Consider the following 14,126-nt stretch of genomic DNA (forward strand, 5'->3'; position numbering starts at 1 on the left):
TATCAAACCCTGAAAAAATCAACTTTGTGAATTAGTTTGAATTAGAGAGTACATAGTTCTTGTGGTGTTTTTCCCTCTGGCTAATTTTGTATATTTATAATTTATATTTTAATGTGTCTAATAAGTGATTATGTAAGTCTTATCTGATGAATTGTATAATTTTTAGTTGATGAAACCTGTGCACTGCCTGCAACTAAGATCAGCCGTGTGGAGACACATACTGCAGCAATGCCGTTTTCTGTAAGTATATGACATGGAGACCGTGTGTTTACAGATGGTTAAATAGACTTTAAATACTGAGCATTTTTTACATAAATTACAGAAATAGCCGTGTGTGTACTCAAGTAATGATTTGACATAGATTGAGAAATAAAAGGTTGAATAGGAAGAATGTTCACAGTAATATTAATTGAAAAAAGACACACACACAGATGTACATACATATTGTGGTCCCAATTTTATTAAAAAATACACCTAATACATCCATTCATATATCAAATGCATTCACACACATCCACACTACAATTCTAGATGAATTTTTCTAGGTTGTGGGGCCACGGATAATTTTTATTTTATTCTTTATGCTTTCAATATTTTTCTATAATGAAATGTGTTACTTTCATAATCAGAAATGTGTATGTAGATATAGATATGTAAATTACATAAATGGTTTTAGGAGTAAAAAGATATGTTATAGAACATAAAACTTGAATGGCTCTATTGCTAGCTGCTTAATAGGAGAACAACAGAATATTATGATATTGGGTTAGACATACCTATAGGGTAGCCCAGTGTTCTCTGACATTGGACAGTATTATTTGCTGCCTTACATAAAATATTTAAATCAGCCAGATTTAAAGGGAAGCTAGAATTGGTCTGCATGGCACCAAATTTAAAATGCTAGGAAAGTGCTTCACAAAGATACCAAGATTGTCTTAATTAGATAAATATAAGGACAATACATGTTTGTGTGCATGTGTGTGCATATACCTTTTATTTATTTTTAAATTATCAATTATTTCAACTTTATTGCTATGAGCAAGAGTTTTTATTTGACCTAATATTTACTTTTTAGAGTTTTCAAGAATTGTCTGTGGTTTTAATTTTTTTTCCCAATCATGATTTTACTGATTTTGATAGTATATTTACTGTCATCAACTTTTACCTTTACAGAATGTTAAATCCTAGTGTTCTTAGATTCTTCTCAGGGAAGAATTATTAAAGTGAACTTTTTTTCTCTTAAATCTATTTTGTGATGCATCAGCCAGAATGGTATTTGTTATTTCATTTGGAGCCAGTTGTTTTATAAAAGTTGTTGAAGAGAGTTTTTACAACTTTAAAAATGAAAACAAGTTCAAAACTATTCCTTTTTTTAAAGAAAAACCTTAAAGACTCTTGATTAGTTCACTTTGTCGTGTGTGATAGCCTAAATAACAAATAATGTGAATTGTAAGCATGTACCTCTGCTGTTATATATTTAAGACAGAAATAAATAACTGAAGTGCACATTTGTTTTGAGCTTCTGGAAACAGTGTCTCATTTATAAAGAAGATGGCTTAAAAAGGTTAGTTCCAGGGATAAGTATAATTCACTTATCATAAAAGTAGCTTAAGGTAGAGGAAGTTTATTTGTTTTAAAGCAAGGTAAAAAATGTAAAACTGTTTAATCTGTTCCTCTTTAGTACATCTACTAAAGTGTATTCAAATTGCATTTTAGTTTTGAACATTTTTTCTCCTTTTAGGTTTGGAGAATCACAGGTATTTCAAGTGCAAAGATCATTGAATTTCTGCTAGTTGTTTTTGAATCTAGAAATAAGCCAGCTTGGAATGAATTTTTTCTTATTAGCTCCTTTTGGAGCCAGTTGTATTGTCACACTAAAGAGATTACACTTTCTGAGAGAGTCTCTGAAATGACAATGTTCTATAAAACAGCTGGCATTTTAACATACCACTAGTGGATTGGAAAGCATGCTAACTCCAGCGAGGATGGTAGTCCAGAGCTACTGACCTGGAGAATGCCTGTCACTCCCTGTGTTTGAATTGGCATCCCTGTTTCACTGTCAGTTGACCTAATCTCTTAAGAGTTTATTTACTTATGAACTATTAATGTTGCGGTGTTTCCCCATATGCTTACTTGTAGATCACTGCATGGAGTTATTAAATCTAGAAATTTATTATATGCTCAATAAGAGTCTTCATAAATTTTTCTTTCTCTGAAATCAGAAAGAGACTCCCTCAACCCCAGTGGCCACAACGAAAACAGGAGAACGACAGTGGTGTGATGTAGGAATTTTTAAAAACAATACAGCGTTGGTGAGCCAGTTTTATTTGCTGCCAAAAGGGAAGCAAAGCATCTCAAAGGTAGCTATTGATGTATTTTCTACACTGAGTTATAAGCCTCTAGAATGAGGCTTTTTTTTTTTTATGTAACTTTAATTGAAGACACTTGAATGCGTGAAATTAGGATCTGTTCACAATCTGTAATTGAGAATTCTATATACCTAGTTATGTTGTATTCTTTTTAAAGGATCTTTCTATAAAATATATCACAAGCAGGTAATTTCTTTATTGATTTTTGTTTTTTAATCGGGTGAGCGAGGGTATTTTCCCATTGATTTTAGAGAGAGTGGGAGAAAGAGGGAAAGACAGAGAGAAATATTGATGTGAGAGAAACACATCGATTGGTTTCCTCCTGCATGCGCCCTGACAAGGGCCGGGGCGTGGGAGAATACCCGGTGCATCCGAGGTATGAGCCCTTGACCCGAATTGAACCTGGGGACCCTTTGGTCCGCAGGCTGACACTCTGTCCACTGAGCCAAACCAGCTAGGGCACAAGCAGGTAATTTAGAAATCTTATGCAATCACTGGGCTGAGTTTTGAGTCATAAATAATATAGTCTGGCTAGTATGGATAAGGATTTTTTGAAATATCTCTAATTTTATTATGTGATGTGTTTAGAGAATAGAATGTTTTTCTTACTCTGAACTTTATTTCTGATTTCACAATTTTAAAAAATTAGGCTAGTGAATACCATTTAAGTTTCCCTTGGTTCTGAAATCCCTTAAAGGAGGACCTCATACATATAAATAAGACTTTAACCCTTTGAGGATTGTGAAATAGATAATAGCCCCAAAGCATACTGAACTAATTTTTATCTGGAATGGGGAATTTCAGAGAGAGAATTGCCAAGAAATAAATTGAATCTCCCAAAGATCTGCACAAATGGTGAATATATAAGTTATCATTATATTTTAGTTTTTCTAATATTACTTCCAGTATCCCTCTTTTTCATATTGGATTTTTCCAATTCTTTTTTTTTTCTTTTTTCTTTTTTCTTTTTTTTAAAATATATTTTATTGATTTTTGTACAGAGAGGAAGGGAGAGAGATAGAGAGCTAGAAACATCGATGAGAGAGAGTCATCGACCAGTTGCCTCTTGCACACCCCCTACTGGGGATATGCCCGCAACCAAGGTACATGCCCTTGACCGGAATCGAACCCGGGTCCCTTCAGTCCCCAAGCGGACGCTCTATCCATTGAGCCAAACCGGTCCTGGCGGATTTTTCCAATTCTTGAAAATAAAATACAAGTCTTGGTTAATAATTTGTTAGTATTATGCCTATTGAAGTTTCTGACTGCAGTTTGATTTCATATATAAGGAAATATTCATATAAGGTCCTAACAGCTACTTGTTTTTCCTAAAAGGTAAAAAGAACTTACCATTAAGAATCAGTAAACTTGGGCCGGGATCGGTTTGGCTCAGTGGATAGAGCGTCGGCCTGCAGACTGAAAGGTCCCAGGTTCGATTCCGGTCAAGGGCATGTACCTTAGTTACGGGCGCATCCCCAGTAGGGGGTGTGCAAGAGGCAGCTGTTCGATGATTCTCTCTCATCGGTGTTTCTAACTCTCTATCCCTCTCTCTTCCTCTCTGTGAAAAATCAATAAAATATATTTAAAAAAAAAAAAAAAGAATCAGTAAACTTGGGTTTACATGATTAGTTCCAGGACTCAACAGTATGACCTTTGACAAATCACTCATTTAGGCTCTCTGAGACTCCGTTTCCTATGGAGATGACATAGCTCCCTTAAAATGGGATGATGTGTTGGTCCTGCATGTTTCACAGAGGGGTAGTAAAAGTTAGGGAGAATATGTAAAAATTATTTGAAAGCTGTAAATATTATAATCTTCCTACTTAGAGTATGAAATCCAGTTATTTAACATTTATTCAGCTTGGAGATGAGATAGTTGTTACTTTGTTTATAGTGGTTGTTAATTTTTGCTGCCTATGGACTCTTCATGTGCACAATATCCTTGCATTTCTTTTTATAATCAGTGATTCTCAACTGGAAGGGCACTTTTCCTGAGTAGAATCACCAGTTTATGGGCTCAGTTGTTTTGGTATTGGAGGTCTCATTCCATGTGGGAAAAGGGGGAAATACATAAATGTAGACTACAACCTTTAAATAATTTAAAAGTTTTGTTTAGCCCTAACCAGTTTGACTCAGTGGATAGAGCTTTGGCCTGCGGACTCAGGGGTCCCAGCTTCGATTCCGGTCAGGGGCATGTGCCTTGGTTGTGGGCACATCCCCAGTGGGGAGTGTGTAGGAGGCAGCTGATAGATGTTTCTCACCGACGTTTCTAACTCTATTTCTCTCCCTTCCTCTCTATAAAAAAATCAATAAAATGTATTTTTTTAATGTTTAATTACAAAATAACTAATTGCACCTTTTCTTTACTTTTGCATGTATTGCATTTTAGATAGGAAATGCAGATGTCCCTGACTACAGTTTACTTAAGAAACAAGATCTTGTTCCAGGCACAGGATACAGATTCAGGGTTGCTGCTATCAATGGTTGTGGAATAGGCCCTTTCAGCAAAATCAGTGAATTTAAAACTTGTATTCCTGGTTTTCCTGGAGCTCCTTCTGCAGTCAGAATTTCAAAGGTGAGATGTCTGGTTAAGACTTGGTTATGTAAATTATTTGAAACTTTGTACATGAAGTAAAACTGTCAATAAAGAGATTCTTGTTAGTGTCTAATGAAATGGGAGATATTTAAAAAGGGTGTATTAAAAGGTTAAAAGAATATTACTTGCTAACCAATCACAATATTTTTAAGAACCAGATTTCAAGCAGGATTACAGCATCCAAGTTAAAGAAAGAGAAATCTGCTGTTTCTTAATATTAATTGTATTCTTGTTTATGGAACCAAAGGTTTGTGCTGGAAAAATTTAATAGAATACATAAAATTGGATTATATTTTATCCTAAGGTCCTGCCCATTAAAATTTTAGAGAAAATACCTGCTTTCAAGCAAGAAAAATACCTTTCTTGGCATAAGACAAGCAGAGAATTAAGCCTGCTTAATTGATATGTTTTTGAAAAGTGGGCATTAATTACACATTGCAGATCCAATTAAGGTAGGTTTTTAAAACTCAACAATAAAAGTTCTAACATCTAATACAAAAAGCACTTTGTATTCTTAAAGATAGAATTAACATAGTAGAGAAAACTTCAGAACCTTCACCTGTTTTTTTCCTCTCCTCTCTTCAAGAATGTTGAGGGTATCCATCTTTCCTGGGAACCTCCAACTTCACCTTCTGGAAATATTTTGGAATATTCAGCCTATTTGGCAATCCGCACAGCACAAATACAAGATAATCCAAGTCAACTTGTTTTTATGAGGATTTATTGTGGTCTTAAGACATCATGTATAGTGACCACTGGGCAACTTGCAAATGCACACATTGATTATACATCCAGACCTGCCATTGTGTTCAGAATATCAGCAAAGAATGAAAAGGGATATGGACCAGCTACACAAGTTCGATGGCTTCAAGGTAACAATAAAAAAGGACCTTTAAATTGAATTGTTTTTACTAAAGCTATTGTGATTATGATTATTTATTAGTAACTGGTTATGAAGATTTGTCATTTAAAAAGAGTATTCTTTGAATTTCTAGCAGTTCTGAATTTGAATTTGTAAGCTGTTCTTAAAATGTATTTGCTCAATTCTAGATCCTAATAAAAATAGAAAAGAAGCAAAGACTCTCTGAGATTTAGTATATGGATTCTTTGTTTTAGTTATAGCTCTTTTATAAAAGAAAATAGTAAAATTGAGATAAAAGCTAGAAGACATTATTACCCCAATATATTTTATAAAGGTCATGTAACTCAGTCATCCTAGGGTTATTGAGGAGATTCTAGTAACTGGCTGTTGTACAGTGTGCTGTCTTATACCGTAAACATTCCTTACATTGTAAAGGCCCTGACTATGAGTACTTCCTCTAACTTTATATGATCAGTGATCCTCTCACTAGTGTCTCCTATTGAGTAATATTTGTTTTATTAGTCTTAGCAGCCATTTGATTTTTTTGTTTATATATATTTGGAACAGAACTTACTGAAATCTAAAAAGAGGCAAGTTCAGAAACTGTTTTTGAATTTTATTATTTTCCCAAATTATGGCGAAATATAATGGGTTTTCTCGATTCATATTAGGGTGATATATTGGAATATATTTTTGGCCAAAGCACTTAACTTATCTGGCCCTCGATTTCCTCATTAATAGATGAGGGAGTTTTAAAATTTTACTTTTAAGGTCCCTTTCAGCACTTAAATTCTATATTCTCATCAGAAGTGAAGTATGTCCCTGAACATTTTAACATCCGTTTTCATTGGCCCTAACTTTGCTTTTGCTAAAACTAAAACATTCAAAGTTAAACTGCACATTCCCCTTATTGAAAAAAAGAAAGAAGCACCTTAAATGGACACAGATTTTGAAATAGTGTTTTAAACATTTGTAAGATTTTTGTAAATGCTCTAAATATTTTATTTTTGCATTGTTTTTACCTCAAAATTGTATAAAAATATTTACAACTGAAATATAAGCATTAGATAGCTTACTCAGGTTCCATTACAACCTTAAAGATGCAGATAGGCATTGTGGATACTCTGCTACAGGTAATCTGTTTTAAATCTTTTAGGAATTTCTTGGTTTCACTGCCTATTCAAATTGGGAATAGATACAGAGCAATAATTGCACAAAGATATTTCAAACTAAGAACTGCAGTAACTGCAGCGGCACAGGTCTATCTTTTTTATATCTTATAACCTATGCCAGTTTAGGTTGACTGAGTAGCTATGTCCTCCAACTTCATGTATAATACTCCACACAAAGATAGATTTAATTGTGCAGAATTGATATACTATATGTATGTTCCAGTTACTAATTTAAAGTGTATAGAATATTTTAATATATAATTTTTGTAAAGAACTGGGATTTTTATACCACAGTATTTGTAATTAATGTGTCTCATTAAGTAAATTTCTCTTGAAGAAAATATGCAAGTTGTTAGATGCATACTGAGTGAATTTCCAAACTCTAAAGATAAAATAAATGCACTACTATGGTGTTATTAGAATATCTTTTTTTGTGGCTGTATGAATCCTTAATCTTTAAATGTGTATTTTACAAACAGTGTTTACAAGGAGCTTCTCTGGTTTGTTATCCCAGCACCACCCTTGGTGAGAGCTTCATTCTGCATTTGTTTAACTCATATGCTTTGCTTTTTGGCATATGCTTGCTTTTTGCACTAGTAGAATTTTACCTCATTATTATGTTTGTTATCATTTGTATAGCTTCCATAATGTGTCGATATAGGCTAAACAAAAAACGTAACCAAAGTTAAAATAAATGGTAAGCAATTTTGCACATATTAAATGCTAGGGTTTGTTGTGTATGTGTGTGCATTTAGTTATAAAGAGTAAGAATGGAAAGTTATAGTAAGTATGTGTATCGGGCCCAATTATTTTAATGACCTGTTTGCTTTATTAGAAAAAGGTCTGGCTTTAAGTCCTTCATTCTCTGTATAAATTAACAGTTTGTATCATGAAGCACTTCTCTTAATGACAAAGAATAAGCTGATTTTAAGCAAAGAATGGAATATTTGTTTGAGTATGCTTTGCTTATATTTTGTATTTGATTTAGTTTACTTTGCTTAAATGCTTCTACTGTCCTAGACCAGGAGATGAATATGAACTTTTGGTTCTATCGTCTGCCTTATTTTCTAGAAAGGTATTCTTTCTTTCCGAAAGGATTTGTTAAAATAGCGAATGTTTTACTTGGAGAATTAGCCCAGAGTCTATTATCATTATTTAGCATTTGTACATTAAATGCTAGTCACATTTATCTCTCTGATAAGTGATTGGTGACTGAAAGATGCCATTGAGAAATCTCTGTGGCTTTGACATTAACAGTTAATAAGACCTCTTTGAGCTGTGTGTTCATGATTAGAATGGATTGGGGTAAATAATAAGAGAAGCGCATTTAGCTTGTGATTGGTACATTTCTAAGGGGAGATCCCAGTTGAGTAGCAGTGGGCTATGTAATGCAGATGTCATAAGAGGATATACACTTAGTTAAATTAGTTTTTTTACTGCTCCAACCTGGGTAGGCAATTCAGATATTCAAGTCTTTGTGCCACGGTCCTCTTCCTGGGCTCTGCAACTTTGGTTCATTTATGTAGTAAAAAGATTTTGATGTTGCATGCTCTAGAATTATGTTTTCTAAAATATTGTATTGGTTTCATTTTAATTTAGTAACCTGTTTTGACAATTTAACTAGAATTAAAATAAGATATTATAAACTCACTTTCACCTGCATTTTTTTTTAATGGAAATAATATCATTGCATGTATGAGGCCCCCTGCCCTATAACCCAATTACGTAAATATAATCTATAAGGAGGTGAAACTGTTGATCATTATTTCAAAGACTTGTAGACTAGTAAAAATTTGTTCTGATTAGAGATATAGTCTACTATAACTGGAGATTTTTTTTTATTAAAAGTGCAGCACTTGTAGCATAAAAATCATTTGTAACATTGGATATAAAGAGATTATTAGTATTTAAAATTATTGTAGTCATTTGGTCATAAATGAAGTAAGTTGCAAAATAGACTTGGTCTTTCACCACTTAAGGTTTAACTGCAGTTATGTTTTTCAAGATTTACTTTAGGCAGTTTTATGTATTGTGTACCAATGATATGTAAAATAAAGCACCTTTTCTACTATTACCAAGTATAGGTGTTATTTATGTTGAACTATATGAAAGAAAAAAATAGTGATGGCAGAGTAAACTTATAGAAGTGTTGATTTTATATTAGTCATGTAAAATAACATAGGCAGGTTCATAAAGAATGGATTGTGTCTAAAAACTTGTTTTTAAGTTAGTGGATTGTGTTAGGTAGTCATTTTCTTGCAGAAATGTAAAGCCTAAGCCTATTGTAGCTGAACTAGTATGTTTGTAAGTAAAAGGCAAATAGCTCCAAACACAGTCTAAACTTGTCACCTCTTTTTTTGTCTTCTACTTACTCTTTAATTTTTTTTTATTAAAGCATAGTTAGCATATAATATTAGTTTCAGGTATACAACAGTGATTTAACATTTATATACCGCATGATGTGACCACCACGATAAGTCTAGTACCCATTTGTCTTCAAGCAAAGTTATGATGATCTAATTGACTATTCTCTGTGCTGTATACACTGTTCATCCCGTGGATTATTAATTTATAATTGGAATTTTGCATCTCTTATTCCTGTTCACCTTTGCACGTATTTCTATGCCTGCCTCCCCTTTGATTGTTTATTTCTGTTTATTTGTTTTGCTTTTTTTTTTTTTTTTTTTTTGATTCCAGATATAAGTGAAATATATTTAATTTTTTTTTCCTTATGCTTTTCACCCATTTTTAACTCACAGTTGCTACACCATGGAAATGGATCTTGCAAAAGGTCAGAAATACTTCTCAGTTCCCAGATCCAGTGAATTCTTTGGTTTTACTAAGTCATTTTAATCATTCTCTTGACACTGTCACAAGTCTTTTTTGTTGTTTCTTTGATACCATGCTCTGCCATTACGTATTTCTGTCTCCTTTCCCACCCCTACTGGACTCGTCCATTTTTTTCAAGATTCTGGTCAAATTTTGCCAACCTGATGAAATGAAGCAGTTCCTGGCATTCCAATTACGGGTGGATTTTACCCCTTCTTGTTGTACCCCCACTGTCCTTGTTAAATCTCCTTTCGTAGCTGCCTCTAGACGGTGCGCCCTGTTTGTTCCTCTCCCTCTGGCAGGTGGGAGATCTCTGCGGCGGAGCCTGGGTTCTTATTTCTCTCCCACATTACCCACGTAGCTGGTACTGAAATATTTCAACAAATTATTACAGAAAGTTGTCGCCTTTGTATCTCTCCATACTCTCACTCCCCTTTATCAAGTTGTGGTTAAAAGGGGAGGAAGACTCTGAAAGGGAAAGAGTTTTTAGCAGATTTAATAAGGCTTTGGAGGAAATGAAGTCTCCAGCTTCGTCTTCTCCTGTCCTGCTATTATTACTTAGGTTCCTGAGAGAAGTTCTGGGATAAATAAGGGTATGTCCCAAATTTACTAGGCTAGAAGAGTTTAATGTAGATGTGCATAGATCTCAAGAGGGAGCCTGTTGTCTAAAAGATCTCAGCATTTAGTGAAATCAGTCAGCATTGCTAGAATGTCATTTTTAACACTGGATGATCAGGAGAATGAACTAAAAATATTTTCAAAGTTAACTTCTCTGTTTCCCTATAGGCAAGCCATGGATAGTTGTCTAACATTAGAAAAAACTATTTACTGTTAATATTTAAGCACAGGGGACTGCTGGAGGACATGGAACACCAGCATTAGAGCCACACTGGATTCCGTTACATTCCCAGTCAGGTCTCTTTTTCTCCTCTGAGCTTGAGAGACAAAGGAGTCTTAAACTACTGGAGAACAAAATAACATTGGCATACCTTCCTTCCAAGTTTCCCAGGTGTAGTTGGGAATCCCCATACTTATATATTCTATGATCTGGAAAAGACTTTTTTATCAGGCGTGGGAAAACATGAACTACAACATTCTGCATAGAAACAATAAATTATATAAATTGAATGAAGAATGAAAGGCTATAAAATTCAAGGATATCAGCCTCCTTGTCCAAAATAGATTTTTTTTATTAGTATTCATTTACTTCTTTTCTGACCTCTGGAGAACTAAAATCAGGAAAATGTCCACTTCTGTGATTATTCCTCTCACCTCGGACATCTGAAAATGAGTATGTTGAGGTTCTTTTGTTTTGCATAGTTGGTATCTTGCATAACTTGATTTGAGCAAGAAGCTTGTACTTAAAGTTAATCAGACTCACAGTCTGACTACCGCTCATGGTAATACTTCAGATTCCAGTCTTGAGAATACAGGGTTATGAAGCCTGTGGTAGGAAGTTATAGGTGTGAGGCTGTGGAGGGAACAGAAGGATTTCCTATTTCCTGATTTGATTTGCTGGTTCAGCAAAACGTCTTTGCAGAATGCTCAGAGATGTCAGGGTATTTACATTACAATCTCTGAAGTGCAAAAAGTATGGATTGGAGGCATAACAGATGTGAAAGCTGGAGCAGAGAAGGAAATGGTCCCTCATCCTACCCACTCTCCCTTCCCGGTCCCCTTAGCACCCAGAGCCAAGCTGAAAGAGACTTCATTCATTACTCAGCATGAGAATTGAGAAGGTATAAAAAGAAACCCTCTGTGTCGGAGCATACACAAGTTAAAAATAAAAGGTAGCAGCTGGTATTTGTTTTTGAACGTGAGATTAACTCTTCCCACAAGTAAATCATGGTCCAATAGGTGTTCAGCTCTGACCAAGAGGATTTATTCGTTTCTCTTCCTATCTGGGGAGATAGAAGTTCCCTAAGCACTTGAGAAAGGTGCCCTCCCTCCCCCAACTTTCTGTTTCTTTTCTTTTTTAAAAATATATTTTATTGATTTTTTACAGAGAGGAAGGGAGAGGAATAGAGAGATAGAAACATCGATGACAGAGAAACACAGATTCAGCTGCCTCCTGCATATTCCCTACTGGCGATGTGCTCACAACCAAGGTACATGCCCTTGACGGGAATTGAACCTGGGACCCTTCAGTCCACAGGCTGATCCACTGAGCCAAACTGGTTAGGACACAGTCTCTGTTTCTTAAAGGAGACGGAGGAAAAAGCTACAGGTCTGATAATTACCATCCGGTATAACAAAGGTGTGCATGCGCATAGCATGTAAGAGAGTGGGCATTGTTCTGAAGGTCCAAGGAACTGCTTGATCCAAAATCATTTTGCTCTCAGTTGCAGGCTAGCTCCCCCTGGTGGCATTGTCCATGCCAGCTTAAATATGGGTAAGATTTGGGTCTTGTAGCCACCTGAGAATTTTTTTAAATAGCTACAGCAATGTCTGGAACTTTTTGATGAGTAGGGAAATCTACTTCCTACTTCCCCATTTCCTGGGAGTGGTTTTCCAGCCATTTCCTGCCGGGCTTAGTCTACCTCTTTCACCAACTCCCTAACTCAAGATAATACCTGAACCCTGCCCTGTTTGGGTATGGGGGATAGATAGTTTTAAGATCTTTTTTTTTCTCTCTCAAAATTGCAAATAGTATGCTGAAATTGGTAGCTAATGCCCTGAATCAGGAGAAGACGTTGTACCTTCACTGTGTCTTGTTTGATCTGCAAAGTACCACAGCCATTGACGACCTTGGCAAAGACAAGATTGCAAAATTGTTTATGACATTTGAGTGATCAGCCTGGCACCTACGACTGATCGATGTGGAGAAACTGTAAATAGCTATGCACTTTCCATATTTTTTTTATTAACAAATAAATGTATTATTAGAAGAATGCGCCACAGGGAATTTGTACTTTTGAAAGTCAACAGAATTCAGTAAAGAAGCGGTGTTCTTGTCAGTTTATTTTGGAATTTGCATCATCTATCACTTCATTCTCACTTTATGCAAATAATTATACCCAGTGTACAAAATAACCAGTTAACCAGAATTATTCTAGTGACTCTGAGCCTGGCACTGCTTATAATATCTCACAGATCCTGATCCTACGGGAACTCGGTTAACTTCTGTGAGAAACAGCCCATGCTCATTCCTTTTCTCATATTATCAAGCACTTCTTCCCCACCAGTTACAATAATTGGCTGATTTGCAGTGCCCAGAAGTGGGTGAAATGCTGGGGAGATGTTCCCTCTCTTTGTTGATGAAATTATGTATTACATAACCTTATGCCATTTTTGTTTTATATTTTTTGTGAAATAAATGATCATGCATGTGGTCAACCAGTAGCTTAAGAACTAGAACGTTCTCAGATGCCTAGAATCCTCCATTTGTCCTCCCTTCAAACACACCACAGGAGGCAAACATTATTCTGGATTTTTTGTTAATAATTCCATGTTTTTATTTATGCTTCTACCATCTATGTCTATATCCCTAATACATTGTTTAGATGTACCTGTTTCTGAACTGTTATGTAAGTGGCATTATACAGGATGTATTCTTCTGTGACTTTTTTCTGACAATTGTTTTTGAGATTCCATCCATGTTTGTACATGTAACTGTATTTCATTTGTTTTCCCTGCTGTATAGTATTCCATTACCAGATATACCACAGTTTATCTGTTCTGTTCATGGAGATTTGGGTTTCCAGTTTTTAGTTGTTATGAACGATGCTGCTATGAACATTCTGCCAATTACAGTGTAAGCTCTGTGTGGGCAGGGATTTTGTCTGTTTTGCCCGTTTCGACATTCACAACGTCTAGAACAATGCCTCCACATATATTTGAGGAATGAATGGATTCTTGAATATGTATCCTGGTGGCACATGCTCAAGAGTTGCTCTTGGGCAGTTGTTTTCAAAGTGTAGTCCAGGGACCTCTGAGGGTCCCTGAGACCCTTTCAGGGGGTCTCTGAGGACAAAACTAGTTTCATAGAAATACTAAGACATTACTTGTCCTTTTTACTCTCATTCTTCATGAGTTTACATCACATGGATAGCTAATCCAGTGTGTGCCTGTGTATTTTTGTGTTTTGAAAATGTCTCTTAATTTCTAATACGACAAATATTTATAAATATAACCCACGTGAACAACAGCAATTTGAGATCAGTAATTGTTAAGGATGTAAAGAGGCCCTGAGGCCAAACATTTGAGAACCGCTGCTCTAAGAAGCAGGTTTTCCTTGTCCATGCTGAACTGCCTGGTAAAGCATTTATACCGGTTTACACTCCCCCTGGCAGTGGCTG

The 14,126-nt window shown here is 35.3% G+C and overlaps 1 protein-coding gene across 2 annotated transcripts in view; it reads left to right on the forward strand.

Moving 5' to 3' along the window:
- HCFC2 (host cell factor C2) overlaps positions 1 to 8,977 on the forward strand; it is a 38,500-nt gene extending 29,523 nt beyond the window's left edge. For both annotated transcript variants that reach the window (XM_084880114.1, XM_084880115.1), the window contains 4 exons: positions 167 to 240; positions 2,223 to 2,360; positions 4,759 to 4,944; positions 5,552 to 8,977. In XM_084880114.1, the coding sequence (XP_084736240.1) occupies positions 167 to 240; positions 2,223 to 2,360; positions 4,759 to 4,944; positions 5,552 to 5,866 (713 nt within the window). In that variant the 3' untranslated portion in view covers positions 5,867 to 8,977. The remainder of the gene's footprint in view (positions 1 to 166; positions 241 to 2,222; positions 2,361 to 4,758; positions 4,945 to 5,551) is intronic.
- The last annotated feature ends 5,149 nt before the right edge of the window (positions 8,978 to 14,126 follow it).

The sequence above is a fragment of the Pipistrellus hanaki genome, assembly GCF_964339955.1.
Source record: "Pipistrellus hanaki genome assembly, chromosome: 3".
Classification (NCBI taxonomy): domain Eukaryota; kingdom Metazoa; phylum Chordata; class Mammalia; order Chiroptera; family Vespertilionidae; genus Pipistrellus; species Pipistrellus hanaki.